The following is a 20,901-nucleotide window of genomic DNA, read 5'->3' on the forward strand; positions in this document are numbered from 1 at the left end:
CCAAAAACCAAAAATTGTACCTAGCACACAATGTACAATTAGTTAAGACTTTTGATCTTGATTAGTAGTATAAGCACACTAAAATATTCTGAGAAACTGGGTCTCAGACATGAAATATAAGACAAAAAAGTTAACTACTAATGCAACAATAACCATCTCTTGTATTTTAGATTTATTCATCTCTTATTATTTTACATTTTATAGGAGGGAGAAGCCCACAGTGGATGAGTAAGTACAGATATATAGCCACTGTGTATTTCTAGACTCTCATTTTATAATTTAATATTTGTGAAGGTGCTTTGAAAATTGTAAAGCATAACTATGGGAATATAGGCCATTACATTATTATCAATACTAACGACTTATTACAGAGTTGGATGTTTACCTTGTTAGGGAGATGGTCATGTCCTGACCAGATTTGTTACTGTGCATCCCAGACAGCCAGAATTAGGCTGCAAGCGAATTTTGTATTTAAGAATAAACAAGCCAGGTGGTGACACACACCTGTAATCAGTACTTAGGAGGCCAAGACAGGAGGATTGCAGGTTTGCAGCCAGCCTCAGCAAATTAGAGGCCCTCTACAACTTAGTAAGAAAGATCCTGTTTCAAAATAAAAAATAAAATAGGGCTGGAGGTATAGCTCAGAGGTCAAATGCCCTAGGGTTCAACCCCCCCCCCCACAAAGAATGAACAAGTATATGACAAGATACAAATTATTTTGTATAATATTATAAGTATGATGATAAGGAACTATGTTTCTTAGCATAAAACTTTCAAATACATAATCTACAATATTTTATAGTCTCTCACAGATAGGGGATAAAAATCTCACCACATACAATAGGAAAAAATAAACAACACCTGGCAGAAATGTTTACAACATGTATGACAAAGCATACATATTCCCAATAGACCCATAAATGAACAAGAAAGACATGAATGCTCCAACAAAGCCATGGGCGGGCAATCCACAGGAGGAGTTAAAATCGCTATAAATATAAGACATCTTCAGAATTACTAGCAAAGAAATGCAAATTAAAACAATTATTTTTTTCTTTTCATACTAGCACAGGTTAGAATAAAATGTTTGGTGAGACGTTTGGTGATATATGGACACTCATATGCGGTTTGGTAGGGCATACGTCAACACAACTTTTCTTAAAGACAGTTGGCTATATTCATTAAGAACTTCAAAGATCTTTATCCCTTTTGTCTCAGTAATTCTGTTCTATGATTAGACTCAATTTGATGAGGATTAAATTCTAACAAGGATGTGGAAGATGTGGATCCATTGTGGTGCTTTATACATAATTTATTTTGTTTTTTGCAGTACTAGGGATGGAACCCAGAGGCCATCTACCTCTAAGCTACACCCCAGCCTTATTTTTTATTCTTTATTTTTGAAACAGGGTCTCACTGAGTTGCAAAGGGCCTCACTAAGTAGCTGAGGCTGTCCACAAACCATGATCCTCCCATCTCAGCCTCCCAAATGCTGGGATTACAAGCGTGCACCACCACGCCTGGCTTATTCATAAAACTTTTAACACAACCTAATTAGAGTATGGTTAAATGAATAATGATCCATCTAAGGGCCATTAAGATGAATGTAGGCCAGGCATGGTGGTGCACACCTGTATTTCCAGTAATTGGGAGGCTGAGACAGGTGCAATTTCGAGGCTAGCTTCAGCAACTTAGTGAGGCGCTCAGCAACTTAATGAGACCCTGTTTCAAAATGAAATAGGGTGTAGCTCAGAGGTAGAATGCCCCTGGGTTCAATCTCCAGTGCCACACACACAAATGTTGGCCTTCACAATAACTTCTGTAGAATTTTCATGCTTGGGTGACTGAGGCACAGTGGTACAGGTAACAGAAGCGATGGGAGTGTTGAGTATATGTGTAAGGGATATGTCACAAGAGGACAGCCAGACAGCAAGAAGACACTCATTCTCAGGTTCTGGGAGCCCCCTGGGCCTCCCACAATTCCCCAGGATAAATATGAGGATTAAATTCTAACAGTGAACCAGGGTCATTCACTTCAAGATTTAGTATTGGCTACAGCTCTGGCCTCCACGGAGAAGTCAAAGTCACAAATAACATTGTTAAGTAAAGTAGCTTACACACCACACAATGCTTGTCTATTCCAGGTTTGTTTCTTTTCAATTTTTCTGTTGCTTCATGTCTATCTTAAAAAAATAAAAAAACTAACTAGAACCAAGGGCTAACATACCCATGTTTATTTATGAGGCATTGTCGTTTTAAGTTGGATTTAATAAGGAACTGCAGCTTAATTCTTAAATTTTAAAGATTCATGATGTCAAATGTTTAATGGTGTATTTTATGCATTAAGTAATTTCAGTTACAAAATGTTTTCGTGAATGAATTATGAATGAAAGTCAGAAAAAATAAGAGATTTTGACCCTTCATTTTTAACCTTTGCCATTGAATCCTGAAAGATACAAAGTACCCAGTGAGTATTTGTTGTTCTGCTAACACTTTAAAGAGCTAATAGCTGTAGATAGAATGACTAAAAGTATTAATACAATTGGATTTGCAGTATGAGAGAACAATCATGGACAATTAAAGATTCCTAAAATATCTGAGGGCATATTTAATTTTCTCAGGATTTTCTAAATCAGAGGTAACACATTGATGTCCAGCACGTGGATAATAGGCAGGCTGTGGGATTCAGATCCCCTGTCTCCTCAGAGCGGCTGGGCTGTGGCTTTGGATTTAGGGTCCTTAGACTGCTCTCCTGATAGCCACCATGTTGACATCAGCAGGGAAACCGGGTGCAGAGCCCATGAGCCTGGACAGGACAAAGGGCCCATAGAGCTGCTAGAGAAAAATATGTTTCCGGTGCCCAAGAACAAAATAACCACTTTGAGGTCAGAGTGGTAGGGAGCAGAGTGAGGCTGTGTGTGTGTGCATGTGCATGCGCGCTCGTGCATGCATACAGAACAGAGAGAAATGCTGCCACAAAGACACAAAGAAAACTCACAAATCAATAGTTTAATATGGACACAAGAATTAATAATGAAGCAAAGTGTTGTTGTAAAATTAACACAGAAAAGAATAGGGTGGCATATACTTGTAATCCCAGTATTTAGGAGACCAAGACAGGATGATTAAAGGTTTGAGACCAGTCTTGGCAACTTAGCAAGACCCTGTTTCAACATAAAAAATAATATTGGGTGGGGAGTGGGGTTTAGAGGTAGAATGCCCCTGGGTTCAATCTCCAGTAACACACACACACACACACACACACACACACACACACACACACACACCATAACTAATTTGTTTCAATAAAATAAAAATGAAAGTAGAAAAATAGAATGCATTTAATTGACTTTTAAAGAAAATCATCCAAGGAATTACTGACTTAATGGGGTCCTATCAAGGACTTGTGTGATAAAGTTGGTAAAATGATGTCTGGGATACCTGTATCTATAAACAAGAGTCAGAATGTCTGGGAGATTCAAAACAGTGTGTAAGTGGGGAGTAGATTGTCACTGACCACTTAGCAAAACGTGTAAGATAGAATAAAAGGAAGGGCCTCCACCCGTCCCAGCGGCATCTCCACTGTAGGCTGCTGCCTGACTTGTATCCCAACACCTCTCGGCTGGGCACACGGTACCAGCCATGACTCTCACCAGCGCCTTCCTTCCTCAGAATGATCCTTGATATCAGCTGGTTTAAAACATGTGTTTGGAGTCCTACTCCCATTTTCATTATTCTTATGCTGAGGTCCTAACACCTCCCAACCCCATGATCTTCATTTTCCATCAACTGCTGTGCTCAATCAGGAGAAGAGTCCGTTGATTCATAGAGCACGTTCACAAGCACATCCTTTATCCCCTGCTCCCTGCTCCCATCCACTCATTGTTCCATAAAGTCCAGAATTCAGTGGACAGAACGAATGGTGATGGAGGCACAGGACGGACGGAGCAGGGAGAAAATGATTGAAAGTATTTGGCACTATTTTTTTTTTTTAATATCAGAAAACAAGAAGAGTGGAAATGCTGGTTATCTGAAATATCTAAGCAAAAATATGTTTTATTCATCATCATGAATTTTCTCTACCCTTCATTTATATTCTTAGACAAAGGATTTTATTTCACTGGGATTATCAAAAAGAAAGATTAAAAAACAACAACAACTAAGCCGGGCGTGGTGGTGCACACTTGTAATCCCAGCATTCAGGAGGCAGGGACCGGAGGATTGTGGTTCGCGGACAGCCTCAGCTACTTAGTGAGGCTCTTTGCAACTCAGCGAGACCCAGTTTCAAAATAAAGAATAAAAAATAGGGCAGGAGGTATAGCTTGGAGGGAATGCCCCTGGATTCCATCCCCAGACCCACAAAAAACAAAACAAAACCAGAAACAGAACATGGGTTCTGTAACAGCAAACATAGTGTTGATAACAATATATATAGGTTTTGTTTTATGGGGTTTTTTTTTTTTTTTTTTTTTTTTTGCTGTACTGGGGATTGAACCCAGGACCACTGTACCTCTAAGCTATATCACACCCCCAGCCCAATTTTTTATTCTTTATTTTTATTCATTTATTTATTTTGTGGTACTAGAGATTGAACCCAAGGGCATTCTACCTCTGAGCTACGTACCCCCAGCCCTACTCTTTATTTTTAAAACAGGGTCTTACTAAGTTGTGAAGGGTCTAAGTAGAGACTGGCTGCCAGCCTGTGATCCTCCTGTCTCAGCCTCCCAAGTACTGGAACTACAAACATGAACCACCATGTCCAGCTAGAAATAATATTAATGACTCCATTCTACTGTTTACATTCAATATAGTAAAGTAGAACCAAAGTTTTGCATAGGTTTTTAATTTATCCTTATATTTTGTACTGTTAACCGTCTTCCAGACACAGAGTTTATGGTAAACACCAGAATTTAGCACAAGCACCTGGCACTTAAGAGGAATCAACAATCACTTAACAAGTAAATAAGTGAATGATGGCCATGCAGCCTGGGAATTACTGACAGTCATTGTTTTATTTTTGGGGATTACACCATGGGTTTCTATTTACTCTCGCACACTGGTAAACAGGGGAAGAGAGGTTCAAATTCAGATGAGGACAAGAGCCCCTTTGCTTTCTGAGATCATCTATTTATGCTTCTTGTTTTTAGGGTAATTTGACATTGATTATTATCAAACTGTGTTCTTGATGGAAATTGGCTCCAAATGAAGAACTTTCAGTTCAAACCTCTTTTTAAAAAAAGTAGTTGGCCAGGCATGGTGGCGCACGCTTGTAATCCCAGCATTTGGGAGGCTGAGACAGGAGGATCGGGGTTTGAGGACAGCTTCAGCTACTTAGTGAGGCCCTTTACATCTCAGTGAGACCCTGTTTCAAAATAAAGAATAAAAAATAGGGCTGGGGGGTGTAGCTTAGAGTTAGAATGCCCCTGGGTTCCACCCCCAGTACTGCAAAAAAAAAAAAAAAAAAAAGTCTTACCGGAAAGGAAGTGCGTGTGAGGTGAGGTGAACTGCGTTCACTTCAAGACCCATGAAGATGAAACTTGAAGCAGGAAGCTGCAGACGCTGAAGGGACGCACCTGCGTGTCCTGTGAGCAGACATGACCAAAGCAGCTCTCCTCAAGTTGTGTCTGGCAATAGTGATCGCACTCACTTTGATTTTGCCAGAATATTTCAAGACATCAAAAGGTGAGTGTGTAATCATGATCTAGCTCTTCCTAATTTTTTTCTTTGTGTGTGTGTGTGTGTGTGTGTGTGTGTGTGTGTGTGTGTGTATGGATGTGTGTCCTGGGGATGGAGCCCAGCGGTATTCTTCCCCTGAGTTACATCCAGCCTGATTTTATTTTGAGACAGGGTCTCACTAAGTCAGCAAGGCCGGCCTCACACCTGTGATCCTCCTGTCTCAGCCTCCCAAGTAGTGGGATTGTAGGCCCACACTACGGCACCCAGCTCTTCTTTCTTAAATTCGAAAAATTATCTGCTAACAGTTACAGAAAACATCTTTTGCAATCTGTACTGCTTGGGCTGAGGTTCTATGTCTGAAAACTAGAAAAAAATGAATTATAGTTTTAGTTATGACATAGCACAGTAACCTTGTTCACAGTACTTATTGTAGCATACATTAAAAAATGAAAAGAAATATTGGCATCTGTAGTGTAGAGGTCAAATGTTGAGTTTACAATGATCTCATTACATAATTTTGCTCTTCAAAAGTTTCCTTCAAAACGATTTTAAGTGTACTTTTCTATTCTGGGATTTTTAAAAATAAAGAGACATTAATTATGCTAAAATGCTTGTGTTCCCTCCATCACAACAACTGCACGCAAACAATTGACTGCTGCCTTTGGAAAAATAAGAGTATTTAGGTATTTTCAAACACAATAAAAATAAGATGGGTGTTTATTTAACCAAGTGTGTGCATTTGTGACTAGAGAAAAATGGAGCAGAATGAACTCTGAATACCTCAGAGGATTGTTATATGCTTGCTAAAACATTAGGTTAGGGAAAAAAAGAGAAATAAATGCTACTAACACATATAGTTGGTAAAAGATTTGAAAACATATTAATATAAATGTCTGGTTTACAATTATGCTCTCCAGTATTTAGTAAGAAAAAGGAAGGAAGACTGTTATATTCTATCATTAACCAGAAATCATATGAATTTAATAAAATCAGAGAAAAACTTATATTTGATGACTTGCGGCCATGAATATTTATTGTTGCATATATGTGATGCTAAGTCGTCAGATAAAAATATTTTTGCTAATTATATTTGATGACATATTGCAATGATTATTTAATGTTGCATATTAGATGCTGCTGAGTAGTCGGATAAAAATATTTTTGCTAAATAAACACTATTAGTGCAGTTTTGTGAATGGTTGAATTTTAAAAACTTTTTGTGTACTGTTATTATGCTTCTCAGATTAAGTAGTCAGAATATATATATATATTTGCGTATATATATATATATATATATATATATATTTGCGTGTGTGTGTGTGTGTGTGTGTGTGTGTGGTACTGGGGATGGAACCCAGGGGCTTTTCTACCCTCCGGGCTATACTCCCAGACCTATTTTATATTTATTTGGAAACAGGGTCTCACTAAGTTGCTGAGAGCCTCACTAAGTAGCTGAGGCTGGTTTCGAACCTGCGCGATCCTCCTGTCTCAGGCTCCCAAGCACGGGGATTACAAGCGCCACCACACCTGGCTACAATGTATATCTTTAGTGCTTGATTTTACTGAGTGAAAATGTGTTACATGGAGAATATTTAGAATAAAGAAAATTCATTTTAAACTATTGTGGACTGAGAACAAACTAATAGTTATATAAGCCATATACCTATCACTTCTAAAAATCAGGCCAGATCTAATGCAAACCGAATAATTGCCTTACAAAACGTTTTAATGAAAAATTTGCAAACCATTGGTCACTGTTTTATGAGTAGTTGACTCCAGAGCACAGTTTTTCTTAAAAGGCAGATGCATTGTTCTTGTTTCTACGAGTGGGACAGGTGCTTCTGGGACAGCGATAAGCGAAGCAAGCTCAGAGGAGTTCATAGGCCGGGGGCAGGTGGGATCTTTAGGGGCCCCTTCGATTTGTGGGCAGAAGAGTTTTTATAAAATCCACCTTAGCCAAACTTTCTTAGCATAATAGTAATATGTCAGTTCCTTCTTCTCCTCCTCCTGCTCCTCCTGCTCCTCCTCCTCCTCCTGCTCCTCCTGCTCCTCCTCCTCCTCCTCCTCCTCCTCCTCCTCCTCCTCCTCCTCCTCCTCATTTTTTCTCTTTGAACCCAGGGGCATTCTGCCTTCATGCTATACTCTTAGCCCTTTTTATTTTTCATTTTATTTTACTACTTATTTACTTAATTAATTTTGTGACACTGGGGACTAAACCCAGGGGCATTCTACCTATGAGCTACACCCTCAGCCCTAGTTTTTATTCTTTTATTTTGAAACAGGGTCTCACTAATTTGTGGAGGGACTAAGTAATCGAGGCTGACCTCGAACCTGTTATTTTTTATTTTGAAACAGGGTCTCTCTCATGTTGCTGAGGGTCTTGCTAAGTTGCAAAGGCTGGCCTTGAACCTGCGATCCTCCTGTCTGAGCCTCAGGGATCAAAGGAGCGCAACACCGCACCAGCAGTTCTTCACCTTGATAATGATAAACTATAAACATTTATAGTGGTTTGTTCTTTCAGTTTCATAACTAATTACATCAGCTCCCAATACATCATCCTTTGCTGCTTTCCCAAGCCGAAAATGAAATGCTGCTCTTTATTTAGACCAAAACAGCGTAGATAATCCTTCAAAGTCTTTGGGGTGATGGAATTATTTGGGAATTTTATTTCAAAGGATCCTGATTTGGGGCTAACAAACAAAAATGTTTGAATACCACTGTCTTTGTCTGATGTCATTTAGTGGTAGAAGGAATTTTTCACAGAGTCACCATAAAAAAGTGGATTATCAGGTAAAATGTTTAGACATGCAATAGTGTAATAGTAATGCTTTACATTATTATAATGGTTTCTGGGTCACCAGGAGCATGCTCGTCTAGCCTTTTTAAAATATAGTTCTATGGCCGGGCGTGGTGGCACACACTTGTAATCCCCGCACTTGGGAGGCAGAGACAGGAGGATCACGCTGGTTCGGAGCCAGCCTCGTAAGTATAAAATAGGTCTGGGAGTGTAGCCCGGAGGTAGAAGGGCTTCCAGAAACCCTCGTACCACACACACACACACAAATTATATATATATTTCTATGGCTGGGCATGGTGGCACGTGCTTGTAATTCCTGCGCTTGGGAAGCTGAGACAGGAGGATCACACAGGTTCGAAGCCAGCCTCAGCTACTGAGTGAGGCTCTCAGCAACTTTAGTGAGACCCTGTTTCCAAATAAAATATAAAATAGGTCTGGGAGGATAGCCCAGAGGTAGAAAAGCCCCTGGATTCCATTCCTCTCCCAGTACCACAAAAACAAACAAACAAACAAACAAACAAATAAAATATAGTTCTATGTAGATTAAACAAGGGGGATTTGAATGTAATTGTTTTGCTTTATGAAATTAGTTTCTAATCATAATATTAGTTGGCCTTTGAAATGAATTGAATTGTCAACCAGTTTATTTCACAGAACAAAATATCTGATAAACTTATTTAGTTGATGAGCTAAGAGTGTTCTAGAAGTGGGAAAATTAACCTTGAGATTCCCTTGTCTGGTCTTAACTTTGCCAGTTACTTTTGTCTTTTTTTCCCCCTTCATTTTGGGATGTTCTATTCACTTTAATTTCTAAGATAAATATTATAAAATGGTTTTTACATATGAATTATTCACTGATACTCTGTCTTTAATGTGTCAAATGAATTCAAAAGGAATCTTAATGAGGAATAATGTATTCATGAGGTTTAATAGATTTGATTCAAAAATAATAAACCCTCTGAAGTTCTAAGTTAAAAATAGAGCACCATGTTTGATCTTTTTTTTTTTCATCAAGATGTATCTGAGTCACTGAATAATCATTAGGACAAATATTCAATTATCATAATTTAAAGTGTAAGCTATTTAGTCTAACTTTAAGAAGGGAGCTTTACTTAAACATTGTTTGAGTCTTTTAGCAAGTTTGAAAACGGGTGTGCACTGGCAAAATAATCCACTTTGCAGTGGTATTTTTAATGTTTCAGCTTATTTAAAAGGCAGCTAAGCCTATGCCCTCCTCTAATAACTTCACAGTCTCCAGTCTAATTTCTAAGTCTTTGATCCATCTCGAGTTGATTCCTGTGCATGGTGAGAGGTAGGGGTTTAGTTCCATCTTTCTACAAATGGATAGCCAGTTCTCCCAGCACCATTTGTTGAAAGGCTGTCTTTTCTCCAGCGTATGAGTTTGGCCCCTTTGTCAAAGATTAATTGACTAAAGATGTGTGGATTTGTTTCTGTATCTTCTATTCTAATCCACTGGTCAGTATCTGTTATTGTGCCAGTACCATGCTGTTTTTTACCACTATTGCTCTATAGTATAATTTGAAGTCTGGGATTGTGATGCCTCCTGCATGTTAGGGAACATAGAGGATACTGGTGGGACTCCAGATAATGGAGGGGAAATACCAGCAAAGTTTGAATGGAAGGATAGGAGAGGAGGAATGCTGAACTTGTTCAATGAGGGTCTACATCCGAATATTTGTAAAATTATGAATGTGGCATGGTTACCTTGGAAAATCATTGGTGGGAGGGGTGAAGGGAAAATGGGGGGGGAGGGCACCAAACATAGCTTAAATGTAAACCAAATATGTTCAATAAAAAATTTGTAAAAAAAAAAAAAAGACAGCTAAGATACAGGCGTAAATGTACTAGTTTGCTACACTTTTATGGTGTGTGGATAATGGAGGTACAGATGGAAACAAAACATAAGAATTGGCTAATCTCTTAGGTTGCATTTCGATTAAGAGTTTCTTGCAATTAAAGGTACAACCGCTCCCAAATAAAACTACCAATCCGCATTTATTGGTTATAGTGTATAAGAGAAAGACTCAGTTAACTTTTATATAATTCCTAATGGCCTTTTACTTTTATGTGTTCTTTCACTTGTCAATAGTATCTCCCTCTGCTAGGAACCCCAGGCTACAAAGATGAAGGGCAAGTGTTCATTCAAGGACTTTTTAGCAACGGGGAGGACTGATTGAAAAAAATTGAATACCTGAAATACTAAAAGAGAGATGCAAATTAAGGTGCTACAGGAACATAAACGCTGCTTTCAGGCCTGTCCTGGGAGGGCGGAGGGTGTGCCTTTAATTTTCCTTTGCCAAGAAAAATAATGACCAGCAAAGTTCAAACGATCACCTACTGTTCCTCCTTTCCTGATTACAGAGTGTTTTATAGGAGGAGCAAAGATCATTGCTGATTTTAAAATAAAATGTTCTTATATCTAGATATCAAAACTTCCTGAACCCAGGAACGGTAGGGGGTTATACGAATGCATTCCCAGTGATTAGCGGCACTGCCGGACAAGGAGAGCACAGACCAGAACACCTCAAATCTAATTTCATCTAGCTGTTTGGACTTCTTCACTTGCTTTTAAGAGCCAAACTCACATAAACTATGTTTATTAGCTTTCATTTCCCCTTCCATTTCACACTTTCTGGTGGAAATGGCAGTATAATGAATAGTATAATAATAGTATAATGAATTTACTAATGGAAGGAAACAACAGATAAAGGAACTTTAGTTGCCAACTACAGGAATAGCCCTACAGTATATGAGCATATGATCATATTATTTATATTATTAATGTCTGTATTATTGACCAATGTCAGGGATAACTGCAATTAATTTCCTTAAGTGTTATTCTTGATCTAAAAATGTGCCCTTTATTTTCTTCTTATTGACTAGTGTGTGTGTATATATATACTAGGAATTGAACCCAGGGATTTAGTCTTATTTTTGGTCTTTTTTTTTTTTTTTTTTTTTGGTGGTACTGGGGATAGAACCCTTCTCCGGGCTACACTTCCAGACCTATTTTATATTTTTATTTGGAAACAGGGTCTCTTAAACCAGAGAGGCTGGCTTCGAACCTGTGCGATCCTCCTGTCTTTGCCTCCCAAGCGAGGGGATTACAAGCATGTGCCACCACGCCTGGCTATTTTTAGTTTTAGTTTAGTTTAGTTTTGTTTTGTTTTCTGGGAATTGAACTCAGGGGCATTTCACCTCTGATCTACAGTCACAGCTCCTTTTTCATTTTTAATCTTTTGAAACAGGGTCTTACAAACTTTGAGGCTGACCTCCAATTTGTGATCCTCCTGTCTCAGCTTCCTGAGATTACAGGAATTACAGATGTACACCACACCACCTATTTTGGTTCATAAAAGTTTAATCAGAGACTGGTGTGGTGTAGCATGGTTGTAATCCCAGCATGTGGGAGGCTGAGATGGGAGTATCGTGGTTCATGGACAGCCTCAGCTACTTAGTGAGGCCCTCTGCAGCTCTGTGAGACCTGGTTTCAAAATAAAGAATAAAAAAAATAGGGCAGGGGGTATAGCTAAGAGATCGAATGCCCCTGGGTTCCATCCCCAGACCTATAAGAAAAAAAAAGTTTAATCAGTTATCCCCAATAAAGTCTGGCATATAGCCTTATGACTATTTAACCAATGTTTAAACAGTGAGACAGGATCTCACCATGGAACCCAGGCTGGTCTTGAATTCTTGGGCTCAAATGATCCTCCCACCCCAGCCTCTTGAGTGCTGGACTATATAGGTGCATATCGTGTGTCCAACTCAACAGATACATGTCTTTACATGTACCAGGCACAAAGTAGTATGCCAAATACTTTTACATTTGATCATTCATTTAAATTCAGTAACTATTTCAATCCTGAGAGCTAGAGGTATAGCTCAGTGGTAGAACGCTTAGTGTGTATGAGGCCCTGAGTTTAATTGCCAGCACCAAAACAAACAAACAAACAAACAAACAAACAATTCCCGGTGAAGCATCATTCCCAAGAGAAAATATGCTGGAAGTTTTCAGAAAGAAGGAATAAAACTGGATGAGTAAATTTACTCTGTCATAAGACTTCATTTACTGAAAATTTTAATCATTGCAGTTTAAAAATGGTTAGTAATAGATGCATTGTGGTAGTAGACAATTTGTCCTGGTTAAAAAAAAAAACACAAATGCTAACTGAAGAGCTTCTGTACAGCAAAAGAAACTATAAAGAACCTCAACTGAGAGCCAACAGAATGGAGATTTTTGCCACCTACTCCTCTGATAGAGGACTAATATCTAGACTATACCGAGATCTCAAGAAACTCAACACTAAGAAAACAAATAACCCAATCAAAAAATGGGCAAGGGAACTAAATGGACACTTCACAAAAGAAGAAATTCAAATGGCCAATAAATGCATGAAAAAAGCACAACATCATTAGCAATCAGAGAGATGCAAATCAAAACTACCCTGGGATTTCACCTAACTCCAACTAGAATGGCAATCATTCAAAACACAAACAACAACAAATGCTGGCGAGGATGTGGAGAAGTGGGAACTCTAAAACATTGTTGGTGGGATTGCAAATTAGTGCAGCCACTTTGGAAACCAGTATGGAAGATCCTCAGAAGAATGGGAACAAATTTACCATTCGATCCAGCAATACCACTTCTGGGTATCTACCCAAAAGAATGGAAAACAAACTACCAAACTAATGCAGGTACATCTATGTTCATAGCTGCACAATTCACTATTGCCAAACTATGGAACCAGCCAAGATGTCCATCAACAGATGAATGGATTATAAAACTATGGGATATGTATACAATGGAATTTTACTCAACCATAAAGAAAAACACAATTACATCATTTAAAGGGAAATGGCTGGAACTGGAGAACATTATGCTAAGTGAGATTAGTCAGTCACAAAAAATAAGAAATCAGATGCTTTCCCCAATATGCAAAAGCTAGTGAGAAAATGGGTCATAGGAGGAACTCTAGACTAAGAAGGAGATACTATAGATGAGCAAATAAAGTGACCTGAGGGGATGGGAGGGGGAAGAGGGAAACTCTCTAATGTTCATGATGTACATTAACAAACATATCAATCACTAAGCCAAACATGCAAAAGAGGGAGGAGGAGGGAATGGGGTGGGGATTGGGTAAGGGCTAATTGGTGGTGTGCATGTGTGCCCCCACCATCTTGTACCCCATTAAGAGGTGTGACTACAATGCACCAATAAAAAGTTTAAAAAATGCTAAAATCTAATAACTTTCATTGCTTCTTAAGAACTGGCCTTGCAGGCTAATCTATTAGACTGCAACGCCAACGGCCCTTACAGGAAATGCTTTTTAGCCCCTTTCTCACTGTCTTGGAGGGGTAAATTCTCTCTTTGTATACCTTTTTCTTTTTTACAAGAAAAGATTCTCTAGATCATTAATATGATGATATGTCTTTTCCACACCCCATTCTATTTCTTTTTTCGAATTATATTTTATGATGTGTATCATTTGTTTACTATTTATTTTTTAATTGTCTTCAAAATAGACTGTAAGTCCCATGAAGATAAAATTTTTATTTGTTTTGTTCACTGATCTATTTTCAGCAGTTAAGACTGTTCCTAGGCAAAGTGGTGGCACATGCCTGTAATCCCAGTACTTGGGAGGCTTGGACAGGAGGATTGCAGGTTTGAAAACAGCCTCAGCAATTAAGTGAGACTCTTAGCAACCTAGTAAGACCCTGTTTCAAAACAAAGATTAAAAGACTGGGTGTAAAGCTTGAAAGTAGAATGCCTCTGGGTTCAGTCCCAGCACCATGGGGGCAGAGAGGGGGGAAAGGCTGTACCTGCCATATTAGAGGACTTTCAATGAGTATCTGTCACTTGAGCAAATTTTCTGAGTCGTATTGTTAAGAAAATTAATAAAAAATTTCTTGAAGAAATCATTTCTTTTTTGATCTTCATAAATATCTCGTGGCTGAGGCTTGCCAGGTGTTAACCCTCATCTTACATATTTTAAAAGATAAAATCTCATCACAAACTTTCAGGTTCTGTAGCCTGTGGAATTTATTTTACATAAAAATACATATCTCTTTACCCAGAGTCATTTTCTTTATTTATGGGGAATTCGTTATGTGTATTTTTTTTTATTGGTGCATTATATTCATACAACTTATTGGGGTAAAAAACTTGTGTGTATAAACATGTACTCATCGCTGATTTAACCCCTACCCAAATACCACCCCATTCCCTCCCCGTTCCTCCCTTCCTTGCTTGGCTTAGTGATTGACTTCGATATGTTTAAGTACATTGTGTGCTTTAGAGATTTTTCTCTTCCCCCTCCTTTCTCTTCCTTTAGATTATCTTGTTTGCTCCTCTTTTCTCCCTAACTCTCACCTATTAGGGAAAGCATCTGATTTCTTATTTTTTGTGACTGACTAATCTCACTTAGCATAATGTCCTCCAGTTCCATCCATTTCCCTGGAAATGACGTAATTGAGTTTTTTTTGATGGCTGAGTAAAATTCCATTGTGTACATATCCCACAGTTTTGTAATCCATTCATCTGTTGATGGACATGTTGTCTCGTTCCATAGTTTGGCTATGGTGAATTGTGCAGCTATGAACATAGATACACATGCATTAGTTTGGTAGTTTGGTTTCTTTTCTTTTGGGTAGATACCCAACAGTGGTATTGCTGGATCAAATGGTAGGTGTGTTCCCATTCTTCTGAGGATTCTCCATACTGTTTTCCAAAGTGGTTGCACTAATTTGCAATCCCACCAACAATGTCTTAGAGTTCCCACTTCTCCACATCCTCGCCAGCATCTGTTGTTGTTTGTGTTTTGAATGATTGCCATTCTAGTTGGGGTTAGGTGAAATCTCAGGGTAGTTTTGATTTGCATCTCTCTGATTGCCAGTGATGTTGAGCATTTTTTCATGCATTTATTGGCCATTTGAATTTCTTCTTTTGTGAAGTGTCTATTTAGTTCATTTGCCCATTTTGTTATTGGATGCTTTGTTTTCTTAGTGTTGAGTTTCTTGAGTTCTCTGTATATTCTAGATATTAGTCCTCTATCGGAGGGGTAGGTGGCAAAAATCTTCTCCCATTCTGTTGGCTCTCGATTGAGGTTCTTGATAGTTTACTTTGCTGAACAGAAGCTCTTCAGTTTCATGCAATCCCATGTATTGATTCTCCTTTTAATTTGTTGTGCCTTTGGGGTCTTATTGAGGAAATGTTTGTCTGTGCCTATGTGTTGTAGTGTTGGACCTATGCCCTCTTCAAGGAGCTTCAAAGTCTCTGGTTTAATTTCCAAGTCTTTGATCCATCGTGAGTTGACTTTTGTACAGGGTGAAAAAGTGGGATTAACATCCAATTTTCTGCATATGGTTAACCAGTTTTGCCAACACCATTTGTTGAAGAGGCTATCTTTTTTCCAGTGTATGTTTTTGGCCCCTTTGTCAAAAATCAATTGGCTGAAAGTGTGTGGGCTTGTTTCTGGGTCTTCTATTCTGTTCCATTGGTCTATATATCTGTTCTTTTGCCAGTACCATGCTGTTTTTATTACAATGGCTTTGTAGTATAGTTTAAAGTCAGGTATTGTGATTCCTCCTGCGTGGTTTTTGTTACTGAGAACTACCTTGGCTATTCTGGGCTTTTTGTTATTCCAGATAAATTTAAGGACTGATTTTTCTATGTCTGTGAGGAATGATCTTGGTAGTTTAATGGGCATTGCATTAAATCTGTAGATCACTTTTGGGAGGATGGCCATTTTAATGATATTAATTCTGCCAATCCATGAACATGGAAGATCTTTCCATCTTTTAAGATCTTTTTCGATTTCTTTTTTCAGTGTTTTATAATTTTCTTTGTGGAGATCTTTTACCTCCTTGGTCAAATTTATTCCTAGGTATTTTATTTTTTTGTGGGAGATCCTGAGTGGAAGTGTTTTCTGAATTTCTTTTTCAGTGGATTTATGGTTGGTGTACAGGAAAGCTTCTGATTTTTTAAGATTGATTTTGTATCCAGATACTTTGCTGAATTTGTTGATCAGTTCTATAAGCCTTTTGGTTGAGTTTGTTGGGTTTTCTAAATATAGTATCATGTCATCAGCAAATAGTGAAAGCTTAAGTTCTTCTTTTTCCTATTTGTACTCCTTTGATTTCCTTTTCTTGCCTTATTGCTCTGGCTAGAGTCTCTAGTACTATATTGAAGAGAAGTGGTGATAGTGGACATCCTTGTCTCGTTCCAGTTTTTAGGGGGAATATGATGTTGGCAGTGGGCTTATTGTAGATTGCCTTAATAATGTTGAGATATGTTCCTTCTATTCCAATTCTCTGCAGTGTTTTTATCATAAATGGATGTTGAATTTTATCAAATGCTTATTCAGCATCTATTGAGATGATCATGTGGCTTTTGTCTTTGATTCTGTTTATATGATGAATTACATGGATTGATTTTTGTATATTGAACCAGCCTTGCATCCCTGGGATGAACCCTACCTGGTCGTGATGAATGATTTTCTTGATGTGGTTTTGAATACGTGTTGCTAGTATTTTGTTTAATAGTTTTGCATCCAAGTTCATCAGAGATATAGGTCTGTAGTTTTCCTTCCTTGAACTGTCTTTATTCGGTTTGGGTATTAGTGTGATGTTGGCTTCATAGAATGTATTTGGGAGAGTCCCAGTTTTTTCTATTTCCCGAAATAGTTTGAGTAGTATTGGGATTAGCTCTTCTATAAAGGTTTTATAGAATTCACTTGAAAAACCATCTGGTCCTGGGCTTTTCTTTGATGGTAAGCTCTCTTTTTTTTTTTTTAAGTGTTGATTGAGCCCAGAGGTATCCTACCAGTGAACCACATCCCTAGTAAGTTTTTTTGTTTTGTTCTGGGGATAGAACCCTGGGGCATTTCTACCTCCGAGCTACACCCCCAGCCCTATTTTTAATTAATTAATTAATTAAGTAAGTCATTAATTTGGTGGGACTAGGTTTCCTGGAAACCCTTCACTCTCTGGGCTACACTCCCAGACACCTATTTTTTATATTTTTATTTGGAAACAGGGTCTCTTAAGCCAGCGAGGCTGGCTTCGAACCTGTGCGATCCTCCTGTCTCCACCTCCCAATCGCGGGGATGACAAGCATGCGCCACCACACCCGGCTACTCTTTATTTTGAAACAGGGTCTCACTGAGTTGCAAAGGGCCTTCCTTACTAAGTAGCTGAGGCTGTCCATGAACTGCGATCCTCCTGTCTCAGCCTCCCAATGCTGGGATTACAAGTGTGCACCACCACACCACCCCCCTTTTTTTTTCAGACTGGGGATTGAATCCAAGGACATTTTACTTATGAGCTACACCCCCAGCCCTATTTTTTATTCTTTACTTTGAAACAAGATCTCACTAAGTTGCTTGTGGAGGACTTCACTAAGTAGCTGAGGCTGGCGGTAAACCTGCAATCCTTTTGTCTCAGCCTCCCAAGTACTGTGATGACAAGTGTGAGCCACGGTGCCCAGTAGACTCCAGTGGTTTAAAACAAAAAAAATTATTTTTCATTTTGACAAATGTCACTGTGTTGTCCAGGCTGGCTTTGAACTTGCTATCCTCCTGCCTCCGCCTCCAAACTAGCTTGGAGACACGGGCTGCCATGTCTAGCTACTTCTCCTAGTTGATGAGTAAAGTCAGCCATCTTGTTCTTATGCCCCAAACCTGCCTTTTAAGTACTACAATGATAAGCTAAAAGTGACTCCAAACTCTGACCCTGCTTTCAGGAAACTTCTGGTCTTTTCCAGAAGTATCTCATTTGAAAGAGATCCACTCAGATCATCAAGGTTTAGGGAAGAAAACAGACCAAACAATGTATGTGCATATATCGATGTGTCGCTATGAATCTCACTATCATATACAAGTATGATCAACCAATTAGGAAAAAGAGATAACAAGGTAAAAGTAAAAAGATGGACAAATAGTAATGAAGAAAGATGTCATTGTACTAATGTGCAATTTTAAGATCAAAATCATTGCTAGCAAGAAAGAATGTTAGTATATATGCATACAAAGTTCATTCCACAGGAATATATACAAATTTAGAATATATATATAAATTTAGAATATATGTGTGTGTATATATATATATATATATATATATATATATATATTCTATATATATTCTAAATTTGTATGCCCTTAATGAGATAGCAGTTGGGTTCAAATGAAGAAACACAGTACGGCCAGATGCACTGGCGCACACCAGAATCTCAGCTCCTCCAGCAAGTGCTCTGCCCCTGAGCTACGCCCCAAGTCCTCAGCTGCTAGTTTTGAGTGGGGCCCCAAACAACAAAAGGCTGTACACCAGGTCCCTCATTAGTGTTTTCCTCCCTGCTGGGAAGCATTGGAAAAACCTTAGGCATTTTGGACATCTGGTTGAGGCAACGTTGAATTTAGCATACATTTAGTTGGGATTTAGTGGAGTATATTTATGTAATTCACAATCACTTTTGTTTGTGTGTGGTCCTAGAAATTTAACCCAAGGGCATTCTAACTCTGAGATATATCCCCGCCTCTACTTCATTTTTTATTTTGAATAAAGGGTCTCAGCCGGGCATGGTGGTGCACGCTTGTAATCCCCGCGCTTGGGAGGCTGAGACAGGAGGATCACACAGGTTCGAAGCCAGCCTCAGCTACTTAGTGAGGCTCTCAGCAACTTAGTGAGACCCTGTTTCCAAATAAAATATTAAAAAAAAAAAGGTCTGGGAGTATAGCCCGGAAGTAGAAAGCCTCTGGGTTCCACCCCCAGTACCACCAAAAAAAAAAAAAAAAGGAAAGAGGGTCTCTTGGCATTGTAGAGGGTCTCACTAAGTTGCAGAGGGCTGGTTGTGAACCTGCAATCCTCCTGTCTCAATCTCCCAAGTACTGGGATTAGAAGCATGCGCCAGCTGGGCGTGGTCGTGCACACTTGTAATCCCAGCGTTTAGGAGGCTGAGACAGGAGGATCGCACGGGTTCGAAGCCAACCTCAGCTACTTAGTGAGGCTTTCAGCAACTTAGTGAGACCCTGTTTCCAAATAAAATATAAAAAAAGGTCTGGGAGTATAGCCCGGAGGTAGAAAGCCTCTGGGCTCCACCCCCAGTTCCACAAAAAAAAAAAAAAAAAAAAAAAAGAAGCATGCGCCACCAGGCCCAGCATAACAGCAGTATTTTTAAAGCAAGTTTATTGAGGTAATATTTACATACAAGAAAATGCTTCCATTTTAAGTATCCAGTTTGGTGAGTTTTTACAGTAATATAACTATGATCACAATTAAGCTATAAAACTTTCCATCACTCCTGAAAGCTCTGTTTTGCTCCATGATAGAAAAGCCCTTTCCCCATTGTCAATACAGTGCTATACTTGCAAATGTCATACGCATGGAGTCATCCCATATGTAAGTAAGTATTCTCTGTACGTAGTCACTGTGTGGCTTCTTCCACTTGGCATGATGCTTTGAGATTCACCCATACTGTTGCTTAGTGATATTCCATCAAATGGGTATGTCAGGTGTTAAATAGTTACTAGCTAGAAATTTGGATTATTTCCAGTTCCTGGTTGATATAAGCAATCATAAATCTGGGTGCAATGGCACACATCTGTAATCCCAGGGCTTGAGAGGTTGAGACAGGAGAACTTCAAGTTCGAAGCCACTGTGCTGTAGCTTAGTAAGACCCTGTTTTTTGTTTTTGTTTTTTTAAGTTAGGCTGGGGTGTATCTCAAGGTTGAGCAACCCTGGGTTTGTACCACAAAAAAATAAAAGCTGTCATAAAAATTCATGTATGGGTAAAATGGGGGCATCTTATTGTGTGGATATATGTTTTTATTTACCTTGCATAAATTCCTAGGAGTGGAATTTGGGAGCCATATGGTAAGTAATGTATTTAACTTATAAGAAAATAAAAATCTGTTTTCCAAAGTAGTTGTACTATTTTACATTCCTACCAGCAATGTAAGAGACTTCTAGTTCATAGCAGTATTATTCATCACAGCCAAAGATGGAAGCAACCTAAATCCTCACTGTCAGAATGAAGAAGTCAACTGTGTATATTCATTCATCAGAATACTACAGACAACTAACTATAGTTGTATGCATCAACATGACTAAGATATATGAGGCAAAAAGAAGACCAAATCACAGAACACATACAGCATATTCCATATACATATACATACATAGATATATATATTTGGTGGTACTGGGGGTGGAACCCAGAGGCTTTCTACCTCTAGGCTATACTCCCAGAACTTTTTTTATATATATTTTATTTGGAAACAGGGTCTCACTAAGTTGCTGAGAGCCTCACTAAGCTGAGGCTGGCTTCGAACCTGCGCGATCCTCCTGTCTCAGCCTCCCAAGCTCAGGGATTACAAGCGTGTGCCACCACGCCCGGCTTAAATTTTGAGACAAGC

General features: G+C 38.8%; 1 protein-coding gene across 1 annotated transcript in view; it reads left to right on the top strand.

Moving 5' to 3' along the window:
• Positions 1-5,594: 5,594 nt before the first annotated feature.
• TMEM156 (transmembrane protein 156) overlaps positions 5,595-20,901 on the top strand; it is a gene marked incomplete at both ends in the record, with an annotated part of 54,684 nt that continues 39,377 nt past the window's right edge. The window contains one exon of the mRNA XM_080697257.1: positions 5,595-5,682. Coding sequence (XP_080553383.1) covers positions 5,595-5,682 — 88 coding nt within the window. The remainder of the gene's footprint in view (positions 5,683-20,901) is intronic.

Source organism: Muscardinus avellanarius (assembly GCF_963383645.1).
Source record: "Muscardinus avellanarius genome assembly, chromosome: 6".
In the NCBI taxonomy this organism is placed as follows: Eukaryota; Metazoa; Chordata; class Mammalia; order Rodentia; family Gliridae; genus Muscardinus; species Muscardinus avellanarius.